The sequence below is a fragment of the Eretmochelys imbricata genome, chromosome 18, assembly GCF_965152235.1.
Source record: "Eretmochelys imbricata isolate rEreImb1 chromosome 18, rEreImb1.hap1, whole genome shotgun sequence".
NCBI lineage: Eukaryota > Metazoa > Chordata > Testudines > Cheloniidae > Eretmochelys > Eretmochelys imbricata.
In genome coordinates, this window is record NC_135589.1 from 13791833 (window position 1) to 13815082 (window position 23250).

The following is a 23250-nucleotide window of genomic DNA, read 5'->3' on the forward strand; positions in this document are numbered from 1 at the left end:
TCTCAGAGCCCTGCCAACTACAACTGTGTTAATACACAGCGGCGTCTATCGTCATTTCCCTGTGCAGCACAGAGGAGGGTTTTCTCTTGTCTGGGGTGGGAGATGGACGAGGCTGTAACTAACGAGCAATACTCAGGACTTGCAGTGTGCACGACCCGCAGTTCAGAGGTGCTGAGCACCCTCACCATCCATTGTTGTTAGTGGGTGCTCAGAGCACTCTGCTCCTCTAACTGCCTGGCTAGGTACCGCCTGATGTTTTCCCGAATACTACAAAAGCGTCATTCAAACAAATGCCTCCCCCCGTCCCCGGCCCCCCAAGCCCTCCAGCAGCGGCCCCCAGACGCTGCAGTCTCACTGTTGCATGCCGCAGTGGCTGGATCATTGGCAGATAATACAGGTTCAATAGGGGCTGTTGGGTGTGGGATAGTACCCTGATTTTACACATGGAGAAAATGAGGCCCAGCGAGGTGAAATGAACTTGCCCATGCTGCCCCAGAGGCTTCGAACTCCAGGAGCTCCTGGCTCAGGCTCCTCGACTGTGATGCCTCTAACTAAAGCGCAACCTACAGCACTCGAGAAAATGGCTCTGTCCACGCAGGGCTGAGACGGATCCTACGGCTACATCTGCAGAAGTGAACCTGCTCTCCCCGGGGCAGAGCCAGCATGCTGCAGTGGAGTTTCCGGCTGCTTTCCCCACGGCTATGGCAGCAAGGAGCTGTTTCAAACATCCAGAGTGGGAGTGTGGCAGCGATCCCGTTTGAGCATGGTCTTGGCACATGGGATTCTGACCTTTGTGGGGATGGGACCTTGGACAGAGGAAGGGAATGCCGAGCCATAGGGGAGATATGCGAGAGCCATGCAGCCCCCAGGAAGGTCCAGAGGACAGACTGATTGTACTAGGCAATAAAGCGTATTATTGGGTGTTCCCTGTCACACCCACAGAGCAGCCAGCATGCATTATCTTTCCTCTTGGGGCGTCCCCTGCCCCACTTTGCCTATAAAAGCCTGAAATCAACGTTTTTTGCATCACACACCAAAATGAAGCTGACAAAGGAGAAGAGGGAGCGCTCTGATACCTGCAGGGGCAGGAAGGGGGTGAGTTTACCTGGCTCTTTCTGGATGATATGGTGAAGGCTGCAGAAAAGTTTCACTGGGGAAAATGGGGGTGGGGGGAGAGAAAAGGGAAGCTGGTTAGCAGTGCCAAAACTGATGCTCGTGGGCTATTATGGTTACAGACCTATTTGTGTCTGAGGCTGTGTTGTCTAGTGGTTAGGATGCCGGAATTGGGAGACCTCGGATCTATTCCAGGTTCTGCAACTGACCTGCTGTGTGAGCCCTTGGCAAGTCATGTTTGCCTCTCTGTGCCTCCCCTGCTTTGTCTGTCTTGTCTGTTTAGACAGTAAACGTTTAGGGACAGGGACTGTCTCTCACTGTGCATTTGTACAGCACCAAGCACAGTGGAGCCCTGATCTCATTTGGAGCCTCTAGACACTGCTATAATACTGGAGATGGGGTGGGATGGGGCTGGCTCTTCCGCAGCTTAGTAGAGAAGATGGCAAATGGAACTGGGAGCCAGGAACTCCTAATCCCACCTCTGAAACTGACTCACTGCGTAACCTGGGGCAGTCACACAACCTCTCGGCATCTCTGTTTTGCATGGACATGGCTGAGACATCTGAAGAAGCTGAGTGTGAACAGTAGGGAAACTAGGTTTCAGAGTAACAGCCGTGTTAGTCTGTATTCGCAAAAAGAAAAGGAGTACTTGTGGCACCTTAGAGACTAACCAATTTATTTGAGCATAAGCTTTCGTGAGCTACAGCTCACTTCATCGGATGCATACTGTGGAAAGTGTAGAAGATCTTTTTATATACACACAAAGCATGAAAAAATACCTCCTCCCACCCCACTTTCCTGCTGGTAATAGCTTATCTAAAGTGATCACTCTCCTTACAATGTGTATGATAATCAAGGTGGGCCATTTCCAGCACAAATCCAAGGTTTAACAAGAACGTCTGAGGAGGGGGGCGGGGTAGGAAAAAACAAGGGGAAATAGGTTACCTTGCATAATGACTTAGCCACTCCCAGTCTCTATTCAAGCCTAAGTTAATTGTATCAAATTTGCAAATGAATTCCAATTCAACAGTTTCTCGCTGGAGTCTGGATTTGAAGTTTTTTTGTTGTAATATCGCAACTTTCATGTCTGTAATTGCGTGACCAGAGAGATTGAAGTGTTCTCCGACTGGTTTATGAATGTTATAATTCTTGACATCTGATTTGTGTCCATTTATTCTTTTACGTAGAGACTGTCCAGTTTGACCAATGTACATGGCAGAGGGGCATTGCTGGCACATGATGGCATATATCACATTGGTGGATGTGCAGGTGAACGAGCCTCTGATAGTGTGGCTGATGTGATTAGGCCCTGTGATGGTGTCCCCTGAATAGATATGTGGGCACAGCTGGCAACGGACTTTGTTGCAAGGATAGGTTCCTGGGTTAGTGGTTCTGTTGTGTGGTATGTGGTTGCTGGTGAGTATTTGCTTCAGGTTGGGGGGCTGTCTGTAGGCAAGGACTGGCCTGTCTCCCAAGATTTGTGAGAGTGTTGGGTCATCCTTCAGGATAGGTTGTAGATCCTTAATAATGCGTTGGAGGGGTTTTAGTTGGGGGCTGAAGGTGACGGCTAGTGGCGTTCTGTTATTTTCTTTGTTAGGCCTGTCCTGTAGTAGGTGACTTCTGGGAACTCTTCTGGCTCTATCAATCTGTTTCTTCACTTCCGCAGGTGGGTACTGTAGTTGTAAGAAAGCTTGATAGAGATCTTGTAGGTGTTTGTCTCTGTCTGAGGGGTTGGAGCAAATGCGGTTGTATCGCAGAACTTGGCTGTAAACGATGGATCGTGTGGTGTGGTCAGGGAGAAAGCTGGAGGCATGTAGGTAGGAATAGCGGTCAGTAGGTTTCCAGTATAGGGTGGTGTTTATGTGACCATCGTTTATTAGCACTGTAGTGTCCAGGAAGTGGCTCTCTTGTGTGGACTGGACCAGGCTGAGGTTGATGGTGGGATGGAAATTGTTGAAATCATGGTGGAATTCCTCAAGGGCTTCTTTTCCATGGGTCCAGATGATGAAGATGTCATCAATATAGCGCAAGTAGAGTAGGGGCGTTAGGGGACGAGAGCTGAGGAAGCGTTGTTCTAAGTCAGCCATAAAAATGTTGGCATACTGTGGGGCCATGCGGGTACCCATAGCAGTGCTGCTGATCTGAAGGTATACATTGTCCCCAAATGTGAAATAGTTATGGGTAAGGACAAAGTCACAAAGTTCAGCCACCAGGTTAGCCGTGACATTATCAGGGATAGTGTTCTTGATGGCTTGTAGTCCATCTTTGTGTGGAATGTTGGTGTAGAGGGCTTCTACATCCATAGTGGCCAGGATGGTGTTATCAGGAAGATCACCGATGGATTGTAGTTTCCTCAGGAAGTCAGCGGTGTCTCGAAGGTAGCTGGGAGTGCTGGTAGCATAGGGCCTGAAGAGGGAGTCTACATAGCCAGACAATCCTGCTGTCAGGGTGCCAATGCCTGAGATGATGGGGCGCCCAGGATTTCCAGGTTTATGGATCTTGGGTAGTAGATACAATATCCCAGGTTGGGGCTCCAGGGGTGTGTCTGTGCAGATTTGATCTTGTGCTTTTTCAGGGAGTTTCTTGAGCAAATGTTGTAGTTTCTTTTGGTAACTCTCAGTGGGATCAGAGGGTAATGGCTTGTAGAAAGTGGTGTTGGAGAGCTGCCGAGCAGCCTCTTGTTCATATTCCGACCTATTCATGATGACAACAGCACCTCCTTTGTCAGCCTTTTGGATTATGATGTCAGAGTTGTTTCTGAGGCTGTGGATGGCATTGTGTTCCGCACGGCTGAGGTTATGGGGCAAGTGATGCTGCTTTTCCACAATTTCAGCCCGTGCACGTCGGCGGAAGCACTCTATGTAGAAGTCCAGTCTGCTGTTTCGACCTTCAGGAGGAGTCCACCTAGAATCCTTCTCTTTGTAGTGTTGGTAGGGAGGTCTCTGTGGATTAGTATGTTGTTCAGAGGTATGTTGGAAATATTCCTTGAGTCGGAGACGTCGAAAATAGGATTTTAGGTCACCACAGAACTGTATCATGTTCGTGGGGGTGGAGGGGCAGAAGGAGAGGCCCCGAGATAGGACAGCTGCTTCTGCTGGGCTGAGAGTATAGTTGGATAGGTTAACAATATTGCTGGGTGGGTTGAGGGAACCATTGCTGTGGCCCCTTGTGGCATGTAGTAGTTTAGAAAGTTTAGTGTCCTTTTTCTTTTGTAGAGAAGCAAACTACTGGCTACTCCGGAGAAATCCTCCAGTTAGAGAGGCTGAACAAGTTCTCTGCGCTAGAATAGATGGGCTGAGGCTCTGAGCCATTAAGCCTAATGGTAGCTGGAGAAAACAACCTATGGCTGAATGGAAATATGATTTGATTGCCCACAGGAAACAACAGAGTGATTTAGAGAGCTCTAAAAGGCAGCACTGTTTGCAGCACAGCTGGCTCCAGCTTGAGAAGTCAGGAGCAACCAGGAATACTTTGGACTGTTGTTAGTGGCTGGTGTCTCCAAGGGCTCTGTGCCCACGAACAACATTCATGTTCAGGCCCTGCACAAGCCAGTTATTTCTCCCCTCTGTGCAACTGCAAAGCCCGGCTCCTACAGGGCACGATTTGACGTCCGTGGAAAGGTTCCAAATGAGTTTAATAGCAGCTGGAATGGGGCCTATAAGCAGCTTGATTCGGAAATGCTGATGGCAGAACCACCATGAGAAAGAAAATAGAGCAACTGCGAGGGGAAGCGATGTTTATTCATTCTGCAAAATTTTATGATCTTTATTTTGGCTATTGGCATCTATTTGACTTCAACGACCAATTGATACTCTAGAGAAAGAGTGTTTGCATTGAAGCTTCAAATAAGGGAAAAATCAAGCAGAATAAAGTGAGTTGTAGTGTAAACAATCTATCAGACGTTCCTTTTACACTAAAAAGAAACACAAGGCCAGGAGCCCAATTTTTTTAGTGTCTTTTGCTTTAATGAATGTCCTGCGTTTTTTATATATATGCGCACACAAAGAGAAACACCCCAATGCTATTTCCACCCATGTAACTGCTCTTCTTTCTTGCAGAAAATGACACTTCTGCTCGCAGGTGTAACGCTGGTGTCCACCTTTGGATCGTCTTTCCAGTATGGTTACAATGTCTCCGTGATCAACGCTCCAGCTGTGGTAGGTTGAGTTGGGGTGCAGGAAACAGCCTAGAAAGTGCGGGGGATGGGGGCCACAAACAAGTGGCAGACTAGTTACAGTGGAATGTGCACGCATGCATTTATATGCAGAGTCTAGGCTTTCTGAACTCCCTCTGCCTTGGGATTACTATGGTGCCAAGAAAAAAGAAAAGGAGGACTTGTGGCACCTTAGAGACTAACGAATTTATTTGAGCATGAGCTTTCGTGGGCTACAGCTCACTTCATCGGATGCATGCAGTGGAAAATACAGTAGGGGGATTTTATATACACAGAGAACATGAAACAATGGGTGTTACCATACACACTATAACGAGAGTGATCAGTTAAGGTGATCTATTACCAGCAGGAGAGAAGAAAAACCTTTTGTAGTGATAATCAAGATGGGCCATTTCCAGCAGCTGACAAGAACATGTGAGGAACAGTAGGGGGGAAAAATAAACCTGGGGAAATAGTTTCACTTTGTGTAATGACACATCCACTCCCAGTCTTTATTCAAGCCTAATTTAATGGTGTCCAGTTTGCAAATTAATTCTAATTCAGCAGTCTCTCGTTGGAGTCTCGTTTCTGAAGTTTTTTTGTTGTAATATTGCCACTTGTAGGTCTGTAAAGTGACCAAAGAGATTGAACTGTTCTCCGACTGGTTTTTGAATGTTATAATTCTTGACATCTGATTTGTGTCCATTTATTCTTTTACTTAGAGACTGTCCGGTTTGGCCAATGTACATGGCAGAGGGGCATTGCTGGCACATGATGGCATATATCACATTGGTGCCAAGGAATCCCCCAAGGGAGAAGAAGTGCCCTAACTGTTTCCTCTCTCTGTCTCGTGTGTTCTTAGCATGCAGTGATCGTGGTGTGTAGGCATGAAATATAACTTCGGGATACCACTGAATTTGGCTCTGTTCTTTTCATCCTAGGCTTTGCTTGCTAACACTTGATTCCTGCCCCTCTTCCTTTCTGAATGTATTTTTCTTGATGCCCTTTCCTTTCGAAACCTCATAACCCACTATATGAATTCTAACTCCACAAGCCATCTGGCTAGTGTGGAATTCTCCCTGTGCACATACACTGGACAGCTGTAGAGATGGAAAGAACATAATGAAGCACAGTCCTGAAATCCTTAATCAGGGAAAGCTGAGAGGGCTGGACCACGGGTAAGATCCCATCCTGGGCTTCTGGCATCCATCTTTTGGCATTTCTCTACAAAACTAGTTGTCCCATAACACTGTATTATGGCTATCCTTGTCTTCATGAACAAGTAGACTTTGTTCCCAAGGACTGAAATTTTGGATCCATCTGTGACCCCAACTTCCTTTTTCCTCCAAATCTACCAGTCACCATCCTCTAGTGTACTGCCAAAATTCATCTTCAGGTGGACCCTCCCTCTGCTCTGTGTGCTAACATACCCACTTCCTGGCTTGACTATTGCACTTCCTCCTTTTATGATCTTCCTAAAATCCTGCTTTCTAAAGCCAAGTTCAGCCTCACTGAGGAATGGGACCTTTATCTCCCCCAGATCGTTTGCTGGTCTCCTATTTATCTATGCATGTCTTCCCTGTGATCCTGCCCGGGTAGCACTTATCATGGGATGCCAGGGTTACATTTCCCTGTGCCCTGTCTCTTTAAGGCTGTGTCCTTTCTCCGTATAACTGTGTCTACGCTGCACCTGGGAGGTGTAATTCCAGCTCCCGCAGGCATATCCACACTAGCTCTGACTGAGGTTGCACACTAAAAACAACGGCCTAATCACAGCAGCACAAACAGTGGGAGGGGCTAGCCATGCAGCTACAATCCCATCTGAGACCCTAGGTACATACTTGGCCTGGTAGCCCCTCCCACCACTCTACTGTAGGTTTCTTTAACCTTCTGTTGTATTTTTCTTAAAACAAATCTTCCTCTTTCACCAAGAAATTGTTCAATGGAGTTTTACCCTGTTTGGTCCCCTGCTGCTTTTATAACCTGAATAACCGTGTTTCAGTCATTTTCCCCCCTGCCAAGCCTATTAAGTCTGTTTTTTGTATCTTTTCTAGTTCATGCAAGAGTTTTACAATCAAACCTACTTTGATAGGAAGGGCATCCCAATGGAGAGTAGCTTCCAAATGCTGCTCTGGTCTCTCACGGTGTCTATGTTCCCACTCGGAGGCTTCTTTGGGTCCCTTATGGTCGGCCCTCTGGTGAACCAATGTGGCAGGTGAGTGACAGAGGCACCATAAGATGGACGGTCTGTAGTCCATTCAGAAGCCATTTGTTGTGGTTTGAATCAAGGTCTTCTCGTGAGTCCATCTGATTCAGTATCCTACCATAGCCGCCCTCCACATTATGCAGCCGGACCAATGGTTGTCACTTGGATCAGGGACGAATCCACCCTCCCACATCTGCAGAACAACCCATCTGGCTGCACTGTGGACGGATTGGACATGACCATACTGCAGGCACGATACTGAGCCAGATGTATCGTTTGCTATGCCAAGGCCTATAGTCTTTACACTCTTAGCCCCTATCTTATTATTAATTTTTAAGCAGCTTAGTTTATCTACGGCACTTTCGGTTAGATCCCATTGTAGCTTTTTATGTCTCTGGTGAGCCCTTCCCCACTGTTCTCGTCTCAGCTACTTGCTTTCCTGTGTTAAATGCAGGAAAAATCCTCCAGAGGAGAGCGAGGATAGTTGAGAGGGAGGACAAGCTTGTGGTTGAAGTACTGGACTGGGTTCAGTTCCTAGTTCTGCCACAGGCATCCTGAGCAACCTTGGATAAGACACTTAACCTCTTTGTGCCTTAGTTCCCTACCTGCGAAGTGGGATAATATTTCCTTTGTCTGTCACGCCTATCTAAATTCTAAACTCTTTGGGGCTGCAGTTGTGTCCGGCTATGTGTTTGTACAGCACCTAGTGCACCTGAGCCCCATCTCAGTTGGGGCCTTTAGGCAATACGACAGTACAAATAATGATGATGATAAGCCAGAACTGTCACCCTCTCGATCTCTCCGTAGAAAGGGCACTTTGCTGATAAATAACATCTTCTCCATTGTCCCCGCCATTCTCATGGGAACCTCCAAGGTGGCAAAGACCTTTGAGGTGATCATCCTCTCACGAATCATCGTGGGAATATGTGCAGGTGAGTGAAAGGCGGTACGCAGGGGTAGGACAAAGGGGTAGGATTTTCTGGGCCAGGTTGGAGCGTGTGTCATAGCGGGTTGGTTTGCGAGGAGTATATTGTAGGGACAGTACCTGCTGCAGTGCAATGCAGTGTCTCCATGTCTGTCTCAGTCTGTGCTGTGCGCAGAGTGGGTGTGGTTCCCGGTAAACGAAGGAGACCAGGCTGGAACTTGAGCTCTATGGAGGTCTGCAAATGTAGTTGTTTTCTTTAATAAATGTATACTGTTTAAGAAAGACTGTGGTTCCATATGTCATGACAGCCGCGGCCTTGCTGGCGATGACTCACTTCTCAGATATTTTGGGCAAAAGTTTACATTACCTGGTTCTTAAAATTCTAACCCCAAGCAGAACTCTTCCAAGCTAAGTCAGTAGAGGTGTGGCCAGCTCCATAAATCCATCCCAGGAATTAGCTTTATCTACCACAGGTAGAAAACTGGCACTGCTGTCTGATAGGTTCAGGGCCCTTGGAATCTATTATGCCTACATGGACTACAGAAGAACGGAGTGGTTCAAGCTGTCTGGGTGGGGGATTCTGTCTGACCCGGTCTACCTATTCTACAGCACCTCATATGTTGGCAGCATTATGTAAGTAATGATCCTCCAGATCTGATGAGGATCAATTCACTGACTCTAATCCAATGACACCTAAACTCTACTCTGAAGTTTACTAGGGGATCTGCATGTCCCATAAAGTTGTAACAAGTAAACAGGAGGGTCTGGGTATAAGGCCAGATTTATCCCCAGTGTAAACCTAGTGAAGATGGTGAGTTTACAGTAAAAATGATTCTAACCCAGTGTTTTAACTGACTCATGTAACCCTGGCTGCAGTTATTAGTGCTGGCTCTCAACAGCCGTAGAGCTGTAGCCTCTCCAAGCTTCCTCTTATTTATTACTCAGGGACGTAAGAGGAGAATCTGGACTTGGTTCTGCACCCACTTGTCTTGGCATGAATTTACGGGGACTGCCCTTGGGGAGGAAAGGTCCTGCACCAACCGCGGGGCCCTGCCTGCCCTGGGCTCTGTAATAACATTTCCAATCTTTGGTGGCAGCGGTAGTAAAAGCCCTGTTGTAGGCAGGGCTCCAGGCTGCTGATGGTGTCTTAGGCACTCTGATTAGCGCAGGCCTAGATGATAAGGCAGCTGTCATCACCCAGCCCTTGCTAGCCCTGCTACCACAAGTGGAGCTGCACCACTTCGCAATGGTGGGAAAGTCTCGTGTACTCACCCAACTCCAGAAGCAGGGGATTTCATCACAAGAGGCACACTGGGCGACAATTGGCAACGCTGATAGGTCTCAGAGTGCTACATTCCCAAGTAACCGTGTGCTCTCTGTGTAACAACATCTGCTCCAGTCAGCCTCTGACAAAATACATCCCAAGCCATGGGGGCTCACTCCAAAACTTTTCAGGGCAATTAGTTGATCAGGAGGCTTATAAAGGAGGGAAAGGGTCTTTCTCTCTTACAGACCATATGAACAGCCTCATTTGGGTGCTTAGTACTTGTGACAACTTGCTCCTCTGGAAGTGGAAGAGGAAACTGCTGTTTCCACTAGACTTGTTTTGAAAGCCCAAAGCAGAAGCTGGGTTTGTTCAGAGCACGGGCAGCAGGCTGAATGGCTCAGGTCATATTGAGAATCACTTGGCTGCCCCCTGCTGGCGGTTTTTGCCCTGCTGGGAGAAAGATGCTTCCTTCGAGAAATTGGCTGCATCAAAGCCCTGAGCCTTTTGTCAGCAGTGGTTGCGGGACTTCGGCTGGCTTAGGCAGTGCTGTGCTATTGAGTTGCTGAGGGGGCCCAAACCAAAACTGTCACCCCAAAACTTGGGACCCAAATTTTTCAGCTTGAGCCCATTTTGTTTTAAATGCTCCAAACTCCTCAGCTTAATTAAATACTTCATTTTTAGCTGGATCTCTTCTAGCTATAACCCTGTCAGGAGAGACCTGGTTACAATCAGGCTTAAAGCTGTGGTGTAGACAAGACCTAACTGTGTCCCTGTAATGGGGTTGAAACCTTGGGCAGTTCAGAATCCTAACCCTATTATGGGCACGTGATTAGTCCTATGATGCTAACCCATGCTGTAACCAGGTACCCTGACTTGGCCCGAGCCCTAGTATAGATGGGGCCTCAGAGCTTAGACAAACAGCCCATTTCTGTGTCCGTGAATTGGGTGCCATGGGCAGGGGTTGGCCCTGGAGAGCGACCGCCTTGTCTATCCACGGAATGGATACAGTGTGGGAAGCAACAGTGCAAGTGTCCCTGCCTTGGAATACCAGCTGCCAGGACAAGAGGGAAATTCGAGCTCATTGCTAGAATGGTCCCATTCGACCTTTGGCCTTTCTACTGAGGCTGACCAATAAAGATGCCAGCTGAGGTGACGGACTTTGTACCGTGGACACCTTCAGACTAGGAATGGAGGTGATGCCACCTACTCTTTTATTCTAAGCTCAGACGGAGGGAGAAGAATGTCCTTGGCTCCCTTCACACAGGCCAAAGTGGTCATCCGGTGGCAATAAGCTTTCAGCCACTGCCAGCCTCGGCTAGCTGTGAACCTGGGATATAGCAGCGGAAAGCAAGCTCCAGGCTCCAGTGCTATCCAGCCCCTTGTCACAAGGAGGTCAGCTGTTGTCATCAGAAAAAATACCTTGGTCAAGCCCCTGAACGTCCATGTGTTACAGCGACCGCTCACATCCCAGAGCAGGACTAATCTCTCTCTCTCTTCACCTAGGCCTGTCCTCCAATGTTGTTCCCATGTACCTGGGAGAGATGTCCCCCAAAAACCTGAGAGGTGCGGTCGGGGTGATGCCCCAGCTCTTCATCACCATTGGCATCCTTGTAGCTCAGATCCTTGGTCTTACTAACATCCTTGGAACCCTTGAAGGTAAAGCCACAGTCTGAGGAGGAGGGTCTCTGACTGCGCCTCAGTGGATGAGCTCTCTCACTGGGCACCTTGTTATCTGTTTGTCTGTTGCAGGCTGGCCAGTATTATTAGGGCTAACTGGGATCCCTGCAGTTGTGGAACTCTTCCTGTTGCCCTTCTTTCCTGAGAGTCCCAGGTACCTACTGATACAGAAGGGCAATGAAGAACAAGCCAGGCAAGGTACAGCCACGGCTGCTTAGCACTGCTAACAAGAGAAGTAGGAGAAGGACCAGGGGCATGGATTTGAAACTAGGTCTCCATTCATAAACAAACTAGGGAAATGCAACTTAGGTGGAGCTACTATAAGGTGGGTGCAGAACTGGTTGGAAAACCATTCCCAGAGAGTATTCTTAGTGGTTTACAGTCAAACTGGAAGGGCATAATGAGTGGGTCCCACAGCAATGGGTCAGGTGGTTCTGTTCCATATCTTCATCAATGATTTAGATAATGACAGAGAGAGGACGCTTTTATAGTGTTTGTGGATGATACCAAGCTGGGAGGGGCTGCAAGAGCTTTGGATTAAAATTCACAATGATCTGGACAAACTAGAGAAATGCTCTGAAATAAAAAGGATGAAATTCAATAAGGACAAATACAAAATACTCCACTTGGGAAGGAACAGTCAATTGCACACATACAAAATGGGAAATGTCTGCCTGGGAAGGAGTATGGGGGAAAGGGATCTGGGGGTCATGGTGGATCACAAGCTAAATATGAGTCAACAGTGTAACACTGTAGCAAAAAGAAACAAACATCATTCTGGGATGTATTAGCAGTAGCGTTATAAGCAAGACATGAGAAGCAATTCTTCCACTCTACTCCATGCTGATAAGGCCTCAGCTGGAAAATTGCATCCAGTTCTGGGTGCCACATTTCAGGAAAGAGGTGGACAAATTGGAAAAAGTCCAGAGAAGAAAAACAAAAATGATTAAAGGTCTAGAAAACATGGCCTATGAGGGAAGATTGAAAAAATTTTGGTTTATTTAGTCTGGAGAAGAGAAGTGGGGAGACATGATACCAGTTGACAAGTACATGAAGGGTTGTTTCAAGGAGGAAGGAAAAAAATTGTTCTCGTTAACCTCTGAGGATAGGGTAAGAAGTAATGGGCTTAAATTGCAGCAATGGAGGTTTAGGTTGGACGTTAGGAAAAACTTCCTAACAGTCAGGGTAGTTAAGCACTGGAATAAATTGCCCAGGGAGGTTGTGGAATCTCTGTCACTGGGGATTTTTAAGAGCAGATTAGACAAACACCTGTCAGGTATGGTCTAGATAATACTTAGTCCTGCCCTGAGTGCAGGGGACTGGACTAGAAGATCTCTCGAGGTCCCTGCCAGTCCTTCACTTCTATGATTCCCTGATATATGGGAATATGCTATGGGGAAACATCCTGAACCAAAAGTCAGGTCAGGCTGAATTAAGCTCCTGGTGCGACCCTTTTATACCTGGCAAACAGTAGGTCATTTATGCTTCCCTGTACAGCAAGTACATATAACTCCAGTTTTACGCGATAGGGCTGAAATGGGAACAGAGAGAGGATAACGGATTTGCCGAGAGTAAGAAAAATGGTCAGTGGCAGAGTCAGGAGTTCCGGCTCCCCCCAGTTCCTTGCTCTCACCACAAGAACACAGACTACTTAACTCTGATGGCAAGAAGATGGGTTGGAGCTCTCAGAACTCTCGTTAGAAACCTGAGCCTCATAATCAAGTGCAGGATAGAAGTGCTTTTTCGTGAGGGGAACTCTGGTCCCCTTCTCATTGTTCCTTTGTTGGCTCATATGGACGAAGGACCCCGTGGCCCTCTGGTCCCCCCTCCAGTCCTATGGCTGTTGCTGGTTGCTTTATGTTTCCCACAGTGCAGAAGTGGCCAAGACTGCCCTGCTGCTCCTGGGGTATCTCAGTTCCCCCTCTAGTTTCTGTAACTCCAGCCTCCTCCCCCGAGCTGAGATTACATGGAAACCCAACTTCCCCTTCCCTCCTCCCATCCAGCTCTGAAGAGGCTGAGAGGCTGGGATGACGTGGATGATGAGATCGAAGAGATGCGTCAGGAAGACCAGTCAGAAAAGTTGGAAGGTCGTCTGTCCGTGTTCAACCTCTGCACCTTCCAGGCCCTGCGGTGGCAGCTCATCTCCATCATTGTCCTGATGATGGGCCAGCAGCTTTCTGGAGTTAATGCGGTAGGTGAGAGAACACCCGGGAAGATCGTCAGGTGGATGAGGAGAGGACCTGAGTTCTTAGACAAGAGTGGCACCGCAGTGTTGACACAGACGCTAGAACCCATTCCAGATGGGCACAAAACCCCAGTCTAGACCTTGGGATATGAGATTGGTCCCATGCCACGAAGTCTGGATCAGCATCTGACTGTTTAGGAGGGTTCTGCCCAGGGGTCTCAGGTTTGGAAGTTTATGGAGAAAGAAACCAGCCACAACAGCTGGAGCCAGATGTGGCTGTCTCCAAAGTTTGAGAGAGTTCAGATCTTGGATTTGCGTTTGGCTGCTTTTACAGCCTGGAGTTGCCCAAGTCAGAGCCTCCCCTTCCCCCCATCTATGAATGGCTAAGTATAACCGCAGGTATGGTTTGATTGCAGATATTCTACTATACAGACAAAATCTTTGAGTCTGCAGGTGTGAATAAAAAGGACGTGCAGTATGTCACCGTGGGGATAGGTGCAGTCAATGTGTTCATGACTTGTGTAGCGGTAAGTTTCTCCCACTGCCCTACAGGTTCTAATTCCCCCACTGCCCACTTTTAATCCCCCCATGGCCCACCTCTCTGGCCCCTTTATACCATTACCATTAACACAACTGCCCCTTCCCACATTTAGAGGAAAAGTCCCCTAGTGCTCGAGTCATACTAAACTGAGAGGCAAATTGTTTCCTTAAACTCATGCCATGTAATAGTGGGCATATGCTGGGTTACACCAATGCATGCCATTTCAACTTTCTTTGGGGAAATGGCAGGATCTACTTAGCTTCCTCACCAGGTCTTTTCTTGCTGCTCATGCTAGTGCACTCTCTGTCCTTGCAGCTGCTGTGTTACTGTAACGGATGGGTATAATGGCATCTCTGCCCTGGGAGATTGTGGATATGGTTCCATGGCCTTGGAGGCAACAGGCCTGCCCATGTGTCTATGAATCACTGATTGCTAGTGACACCCCTGATGCTAGGGTGGAGAAAAAATTCTTCAACTCAGACAGGTGATTGGGCTCTGAGAATGCATAGGCAGCCATGAGAAAAGAAAGGTGTCTTTTTTAACTGGTGCAACGAATAGGGCCTGGTACCAGGAGACCTGCAGTTCTATTCTCAGGTCTGCAAGAGGCTCACTGTGTGACTTTGAGCAAATCACTTGACTGCTCTGTGCCTCAGTTTTCCCTATCTGTGAAACACTGGTAATGATTCTTATCCACCCTTGTGAAGTGCTTTGACATCTGTGGATGAAGAGCACAGTATAAATGCTGCAGTGCCCCTCATGGGAGAGAAGAGACAGGACTTGGCTGGAATCCTTCTTGAGGCTGCTGGACCCCAGCGCATCTTGTGGTTCTGTCTGCCTCGGACTGACTAGCACAGCTTGGTCAGTCCAGTGTCAGTGCACAGGGTCTCCCTAAATCCTGGCCTGGATTAGGCAGTCATGGTAGGGACTGCTGACTGCCCTACAAGTGTTCTAAGCATCTGCAGAGGGGGTTCCCCCAGCTTTCACGGTTTCTATTTTATTTCCAATCCACACGTTACTGGTGATACTGAACTTTCCCTAATGGAACAGCCCCTTGGAATGTACAAAATATAAACTTCTCTATATGTTTGTTTGGTGTTGGTGTTTTGTTTTGTTTTTGTTGTGATTCTTTTTTTGGACCCATCCTCTAGAATTTGCTGGACAATTATCCCCCTGCTGTTGACTTCCCACAGGCTTTTATAAAAAACCCTATAGCAAGGGGATCTTGTTCTCTATTAAATTCTAGAGGCTTTTAGAGTAATTCCTGGAGAACCCTAGGACACTTGTATAGAACCCTGTTGGCTTCCTTGTCCTTAAATTCTAGTGGACTCTTCCCTGCAGAACTGCAAAGCGCTAGGTTCCTCAGAACACCCTGCCCCTAACAGCTGACAGCCCCCTGCCCACTTTCTCCTCTCAGGACAAAGAATGCTGGGTTCCCTTGGTGCCCCCTTTCTCACCCTCTTGTGTTGTGTCCCTCAGGTTTTCATCATTGAGTCCCTGGGGAGGAGACTTCTGCTTCTCGCTGGCTTTGGGATCTGCTGTATATCCTGTGCTATATTAACAATGGCCCTCAACCTCCAGGTACGTACCCAGATGGCTTAGGTGATAGTGTCTGTCTGTCTGTCTGTGGACCCTCTAGGGGATGTGGGCAGGGTCACTCTTTCCAGAGCTAACTGGGAGAATACGCAAGGCCTCCCAGCACAAACCACAGTGGGAAGCAGCAACCCTGCTGGGAAAGAGCAGGACTTCCATTAATTACATGGTTGGGTTAGCAGTGAGTGCACTCAGAGCTGAATTTGGTTGCTTCTCCCTCCCTCCCTCTAAGTTCTTCTGACCGTTGCCCACGGTGTGCATCTCTGGTAGTGCCCCTTGGGTCTGCTTATAGGAAGTGAGGTTCCAGCTGAAGCTGTAAACTTAGGCCAGTTAGTGACGCTGTCTGACCCATCCCCTTCACCATCTCAGCCAGACACCCTGGGGTATACAGCGTCTCACAGTCTGCTTGCAAACGGCGCCTTGACTTTGCTGGCCACTTTAGTAGAGAACTGACTGTAATTCAGTGATTGAATTCCCCACAGGCCACTGTCTCCTGGATGCAGTACCTCAGCATAGCCTGCGTCATCGCCTATATCATTGGACATGCTATCGGAGCTAGTAAGTGTGCACAGGATGGTAAAACAAAGACATAAACTTTAAACAGCAACTTGGGCTGATGCAGAGATGAGCTGGTGTGTTTCTGCTTGGCCGTGTGACTTCGCAGTAACAATACAGATCTGATTGTTACCAGCTAGGCTGCACGCATGGTCCAGGGACCAGGGCTTTCTTCCCCAGACATGCAGGCCCCTTCTCATGCCAGCTAAAGGAGGATCTCTGGGGGGTGTCTGAGTGTATCAGTAAGAGAAGGACATGATCTTTTATTTTCAAGAGGCTCTATAAAGACACAGCCTTACTGGTGTCTGAGACATGCCCAATAAATTTTGGAGCAAAACCCTCCTTGGAGGGTGAGTCACACCAGTTTAATCTGAATGGTGCTTTCTTGCATTTATATGCTCCACGTGGAGCAAAAGGCAGCTGCCCCCTAAGAGCCAAATTCTGACCTGACTGTGCCATGAAGTGGGTGGGTGCAGCATGTGCATAGTCGTGGAGGCTTTGTCCTGGATCTGCACCTCCTGACAGATGTGCTGCCCCACTACAGCAGAGGTGCTCTGCATTCGTTCGCAGGAGGAGCCCTGCGGAGCGATTCCCAACACTGCAGTATACTGTCTCTTAAGCTCCTGCAAGGGTTTCGCTGGCTAGTGGAAACTGCCATCCCCCCGACCCTTTCCTCATCTGTGTGCATAGCGGGACTGGCTCAGGAATGCTGGCTGCAGACAGGAGACTCTCAGTGCAGAGTGACCGAGTTTCTGCAGCCGTGTGTTTGTGAGTGAGCTGCGAGATCTTTTCTTCCCTCTGTCTAACTTATCTCTGCCTTGGCTGTAAACACTTAGAATCATAGAATCATAGAATATCAGGGTTGGAAGGGACCTCAGGAGGTCATCTAGTCCAACCCCCTGCTCAAAGCAGGACCAATCCCCAATTAAATCATCCCAGCCAGGCCTTTGTCAAGCCTGACCTTAAAAACTTCTAAGGAAGGAGATTCTACCACCTCCCTAGGTAAAGCATTCCAGTGTTTCACCACCCTCCTAGTGAAAAAGTTTTTCCTAATATCCAACCTAAACCTCCCCCACTGCAACTTGAGACCATTACTCCTTGTCCTGTCCTCTTCTACCACTGAGAATAGTCTAGAACCATCCTCTCTGGAACCACCTCTCAGGTAGCTGAAAGCAGCTATCAAATCCCCCCTCATTCTTCTCTTCTGCAGACTAAACAATCCCAGTTCCCTCAGCCTCTCCTCATAAGTCATGTGTTCCAGACCCCTAATCATTTTTGTTGGACTTTGCTGGACTCTCTCCAATTTATCCACATCCTTCTTGTAGTGTGGGGCCCAAAACTGGACACAGTACTCCAGATGAGGCCTCACCAATGTCGAATAGAGGGGAACGATCACGTCCCTCGATCTGCTGGCAATGCCCCTACTTATACATCCCAAAATGCCATTGGCCTTCTTGGCAACAAGGGCACACTGCTGACTCATATCCAGCTTCTCGTCCACTGTCACCCCTAGGTCCTTTTCCACAGAACTGCTGCCTAGCCATTCGGTCCCTAGTCTGTAGCTGTGCATTGGGTTCTTCCGTCCTAAGTGCAGGACCCTGCACTTATCCTTATTGAACCTCATCAGATTTCTTTTGGCCCAATCCTCCAATTTGTCTAGGTCCCTCTGTATCCTATCCCTGCCCTCCAGCGTATCTACCACTCCTCCCAGTTTAGTATCATCTGCAAATTTGCTGAGAGTGCAATCCACACCATCCTCCAGATCATTTATGAAGATATTGAACAAAACCGGCCCCAGGACCGACCCCTGGGGCACTCCACTTGACACCGGCTGCCAACTAGACATGGAGCCATTGATCACTACCCGTTGAGCCCGACAATCTAGCCAACTTTCTACCCACGTTATAGTGCATTCATCCAGCCCATACTTCTTTAACTTGCTGACAAGTTACTAGCTTCTCAGCCAGGGAATGATTGCCCAGCCCTTTCCCCGTTTTCTTTTGATCCGGATGTAATTTGATAAATCAATGGGTTATTCAGGGCTGCACGGGGCAGGGGAGGAGAGGGAGCAAAATCTGAAACTGAGGCCACTCCTCCTCCCCTGAAACTTAGGCTGCAGGTGGGTCAGGAGTTGGAGAATGAGCCTGGCCCACACTCACCTTGCAGCAGCGGCTCCTGGGCCCCGCTCCAGGCATTCCGGCCTAGCACGCAAAGTTGCAGGGCCACTCCGGTTTGTCCCAGCCGCCCCTCTGATGGGACAGGGAGATGGCCAGGCCAAGTCTGAGTGAGTGGGGTTGTGACCCGGTGGACTGGCTCAGCACCCTCAGCAGCTGGGCCAAACCAGATTGGAGCCACCCCATGCGCCACATCACAAACACCTTCAAATTCCACAGGTTTGGGGGTCCTCTCAAACAGAGGGGCTGGGGAAAACTGCCCCTTTTGCCCCCCTCTGCCAATTATGGGTGGCAGTGGGCTTCTTATCTTAGATTGCCATTCAGGGAGCTTTGCCCCTCCTGCCCCAACCAGGAATTTCCCCAATGGTCAGTTTCTTTCGCAGAGACAGCAGCAACTGTTACGACAGCCAGCTGTCTTCAAGGAAGCCAGTTTGCCCCATCAGAGATCTCCGGTGCGATTGCTGTGTGTGTTGACATGCTTGAGCACTGCTGAAAACAGCAGTGTCGATGTGGCAGCCTGGCTGTGCATATAGGGACTTTCTCAAGGGAGAGGCAGGTTGTTGCTGGATACCAGTTTGAGATTGACATAGGCACATGGTGACGTGTTGGAAGAAGTCAGGCCTTCTGGGGAAGGGGGGGTCCTTAGGTAAGATAGATACGAGAGCAGGCTCTTTCTTGTTTTAAAATCCTTTTCATCTTCCTCGGTGTACCCGCTGTGAGGACAAACAGTTTGGTTTAAGAAGGCTGTTGGATCACTGGATAACACGGGTTACAGGCTCCCAGAGCTCTGTCACACCTGCTGGGTAGGCTCCGTGGATACGCAGGGGGCTGTAATCCAGGACCCAGTCTATCAGTGGGAGAATTGCGGAATTCCGCCCTAGGTAAGGTAAAGGCAGGAGGCCTGACAGCTGAGGGGTGCGCTCAGAGACGAGCGGGGGACAGAGGTGCAGCTAGCCTCAGGACCACGACAATGGCTAGTTACAGTCATTCCATTCTGCTTTTTCCATCTCTTCCTGTAGTTAGTTTATCCAGGGACTTGTAACCACGAGTGCCTTAGAAACCATCGCCTTCTATTGTACATTCAGCCCGCGCCTTCTAAGGATTTGGGCGAGGGAAATGCCTCTTAAAATGTTCAGACTCTTCTTTCTCTTCAAGGTCCAATCCCCTCTGTGATGATAACTGAAATGTTCCTGCAGTCATCCCGGCCTGCGGCCTTCATGGTGGGTGGATCTGTGCATTGGCTCTGCAACTTCACGGTTGGGCTCGTCTTCCTTTACATGGTGGTGAGTGCGGAGCGATCTCCAGAGTCTCACGGGGGTTTGTCACCTGAGGTTAGAAGCACCCTCCTGCCCGGGGGGGATGGTCTTAAAGGGGAACACTGGCCCTTTTTTACTCTTAACACTTCAAAGTCCCCAGTTAGTCCCAGAATGCATGGGTGGAGGATTAACTATAAAGGACCAGAACCTCATCTGATGTAAATCAGCATTGCTTTATTGACTTCAATGTCTGCTGAGGATCTGGCCCCCCAGTATATCTTCGCTCCTCTTTCGGGCCCTTGCCTAGTGCTGAATTGAAAGTTTACAAAAATCTTCCAGAGGATTCCGTGGTGGGGAGTAGATGTTTCAAGGGAAATTAAAGATATTTATAGTCTTTCACCTCTGGGTCACTGGTTCAAAGCCAGCCCAAGTCAGCAGTGACCCAAGCTATTGATATCTGACAACCTCTACCACCTCAGAACTGGGGGTATTTTCCACTCGCTTTGCATGGATATGAAATGTGGATAGATAAAACTCTCAGCCCCACTTCTTCCCCCCTACTTGCTGGCAGTCTCAGGAGAAATGGGGGAGAGATTTCTTGAGCATTTTAAGGTGCTCAGGTATCAAAGTGGCAAGTACGATGTAAATGCTTAGCCAGACAGGATTAACAGCCTATTCTGATGCTTACTGAAGCCAACAGAAAGACTCCCACTGACTTCAGTGAGCATTGGATTGGGCCCAGAATGGGCCATGGAGATGAAACTTCTCCCCATGAGAAATGATCCCTCTAGCTCAGTACGGACGTGCATTGGCATGACTGTGTGAGCAGGTTGTACCGCGATGGTGCCCGACCTGCCCTGCCTTGTATTTTCTTTCACATCTGTGCAAAGTGGGCGTAAAACCACTACCACCTTAGAACTGGGGGTGTTTGCCACTCGCCTTGCATGGGTGTGAATGAACAACCCAACGTGCAAGACACCAGGATCAGGTCCACATCCCAGGCTGTGCCGGTTCTGTGACAAAACACAGGCCTTTAGTCCCTAGGGCTGCGAATCCAGCACCTCAGCTATCTTCACATGGTTACAATTAAATAAGGGTCTATGCTGCTGCCTTTTTTACAGCTGCTGCAGAGTTTTGCATTTCCAAACTATGTGACACAGGCCCTGTAGAGCCTCCATCTTATCATAACTGGCTCCTCTACATGTTCCCTGACTCCTTCCCCTCTGGTTTTCATTCCTCCAGAAAGGGCTTGAAGCCTATTGCTTCCTTGTCTTCTGTGCCATCTGCCTGGTCGCCGTCATTTACATCTTCATCATTGTCCCCGAAACCAAGGGCAAAACCTTCATGGAGATCAATCAGAGCATGGCCAAGAGGAACAAGGTAGAAATCCAGATGGACAAACAAAAGCTGAATGATTTCCAGCCTGCCTCAGAGACACCGAAGAAGAAGGAAGAAGCACACTCAGCCAGTGTGCTCTGATCCGGTCCAGCGTCCCGACTGACACAGTGATGACCAGGTTTCAGAGTAACAGCCGTGTTAGTCTGTCTTTGCAAAAAGAAAAGGAGTACTTGTGGCACCTTAGAGACTAACCAATTTATTTGAGCATAAGCTTTCGTGAGCCACAGCTCACTTCATCGGATGCATACCGTGGAAACTGCAGTAGACATTATATACACACAGAGACCATGAAACAATACCCCCTCCCACCCCACTGTCCTGCTGGTAATAGCTTATCTAAAGTGATCATCAAGTTGGGCCATTTCCAGCACAAATCCAGGTTTTCTCACCCTCCGCCCCCCCTCCCCCACAAACTCACTCTCCTGCTGGTAATAGCCCATCCAAAGTGACCACTCTCTTCACAATGTGTATGATAATCAAGGTGGGTCATTTCCAGCACAAATCCAGGTTCTCTCACCCCCTCACCCCCCTCCAAAAACCACACACACAAACTCAATCTCCTGCTGGTAATAGCTTATCCAAAGTGACCACTCTCCCTACAATGTGCATGATAATCAAGGTGGGCCATTTCCAGCATAAATCCAGGTTTTCTCACCCCCCCACCCCCATACACACACAAACTCACTCTCCTGCTGGTAATAGCTCATCCAAAGTGACCACTCTCCCTACAATGTGCATGGTAATCAAGGTGGGTCATTTCCAGCACAGATCCAGGCTTTCTCACCCCCTCCCCACCCCGGGAACACACACACACACACACACACATAAACTCACTCTCCTGCTGGCAATAGCTCATCCAAACTGACCACTCTCCAAGTTTAAATCCAAGTTTAACCAGAACGTCTTGGGGGCGGGGGTAGGAAAAAACAAGGGGAAATAGGCTACCTTGCATAATGACTTAGCCTCTCCCAGTCTCTATTCAAGCCTAAGTTAATTGTATCAAATTTGCAAATGAATTCCAATTCAGCAGTTTCTCGCTGGAGTCTGGATTTGAAGTTTTTTTTGTTGTAAGATAGTGACCTTCATGTCGGTGATTGCGTGACCAGAGAGATTGAAGTGTTTTCCGACTGGTTTATGAATGTTATAATTCTTGACATCTGATTTGTGTCCATTTATTCTTTTACGTAGAGACTGTCCAGTTTGACCAATGTACATGGCAGAGGGGCATTGCTGGCACATGATGGCATATATCACATTGGTGGATGTGCAGGTGAACGAGCCTCTGATAGTGTGGCTGATGTGATTAGGCCCTGTGATGGTGTCCCCTGAATAGATATGTGGGCACAGTTGGCAACGGGCTTTGTTGCAAGGATAGGTTCCTGGGCTAGTGGTTCTGTTGTGTGGTATGTGGTTGTTGGTGAGTATTTGCTTCAGGTTGGGGGGCTATCTGTAAGCGAGGACTGGTCTGTCTCCCAAGATTTGTGAGAGTTTTGGGTCATCCTTCAGGATAGGTTGTAGATCCTTAATAATGCGTTGGAGGGGTTTTAGTTGGGGGCTGAAGGTGACGGCTAGTGGCGTTCTGTTATTTTCTTTATTAGGCCTGTCCTGTAGTAGGTGACTTCTGGGAACTCTTCTGGCTCTATCAATCTGTTTCTTCACTTCCGCAGGTGGGTACTGTAGTTGTAAGAATGCTTGATAGAGATCTTGTAGGTGTTTGTCTCTGTCTGAGGGGTTGGAGCAAATGATGTGATGACCAGCAAGTGATGACCAGGGTTTCTCTTCAGTGGGGGAGCAGCTTCCTGACTGGACCTTTGCTTTTTCATTCAAAACTTTGTCTGCATGTCTCCCACAGTGGGGGAGCATCCAAAGAAGCCAGAGAGTAGAGTCCGCACTAGCTGCTCCCTGCCAGCACTAGCGTGAATGTTGGTGGTAATGTTTGGGTTTAGAAAATTAATCTCCTTTCTCTTCATTCACAGCTTGAGCTAACTGTGGGCCCTAACTCTCAGCCAGCAAAAAATTGTCACTTAATGCTTAAGTAGCATGTCCAAAGTGCTCTGCAAACTCATCCAAATTCTGGAGAGGCGGGTATCGCTGTCCCTGTCTTACAGATAAGGAAACTGAGGCCGTGAAATTTGCAGAGCCAGGATTAGATCCCACAAGGGCCTACCTTCCAGCCCTGCTCTGGCCAGTAGACTGTGCTGTCCGCTGGT

The 23250-nt window shown here is 48.4% G+C and overlaps 1 protein-coding gene across 2 annotated transcripts; it reads left to right on the forward strand.

The window, feature by feature from the left end:
* The first annotated feature begins 1038 nt into the window (after positions 1-1038).
* LOC144276891 (solute carrier family 2, facilitated glucose transporter member 5-like) lies at positions 1039-21152 on the forward strand. Of its 2 annotated transcripts, XM_077837305.1 has the most exons (12): positions 1039-1095; positions 5172-5270; positions 7321-7481; positions 8280-8404; positions 11168-11320; positions 11414-11539; positions 13345-13532; positions 13943-14053; positions 15544-15645; positions 16140-16215; positions 19542-19669; positions 20885-21152. In XM_077837305.1, exons 1-12 carry the CDS (start codon positions 1039-1041, stop codon positions 21119-21121), a joined length of 1563 nt encoding a protein of 520 aa, XP_077693431.1. In that variant the 3' UTR covers positions 21122-21152. The 2 variants fall into 2 exon arrangements, with proteins under 2 accessions (XP_077693431.1, XP_077693432.1); XM_077837306.1 differs by lacking the exons at positions 1039-1095; positions 5172-5270 and having other exon boundaries at positions 7324-7481; positions 19542-19658; positions 20874-21152.
* The last annotated feature ends 2098 nt before the right edge of the window (positions 21153-23250 follow it).

Coding starts and splice junctions, on each gene's coding strand:
- LOC144276891 (XM_077837305.1), top strand. CDS start 1,039: ATGAAGCTGACAAAGGAGAAGAGGGAGCGCTCTGATACCTGCAGGGGC. Junction 7,482..8,279: donor CTGGTGAACCAATGTGGCAG/GTGAGTGACAGA, acceptor ATCTCTCCGTAG/AAAGGGCACTTTGCTGATAA. Junction 19,670..20,884: donor TCGTCTTCCTTTACATGGTG/GTGAGTGCGGAG, acceptor TCATTCCTCCAG/AAAGGGCTTGAAGCCTATTG.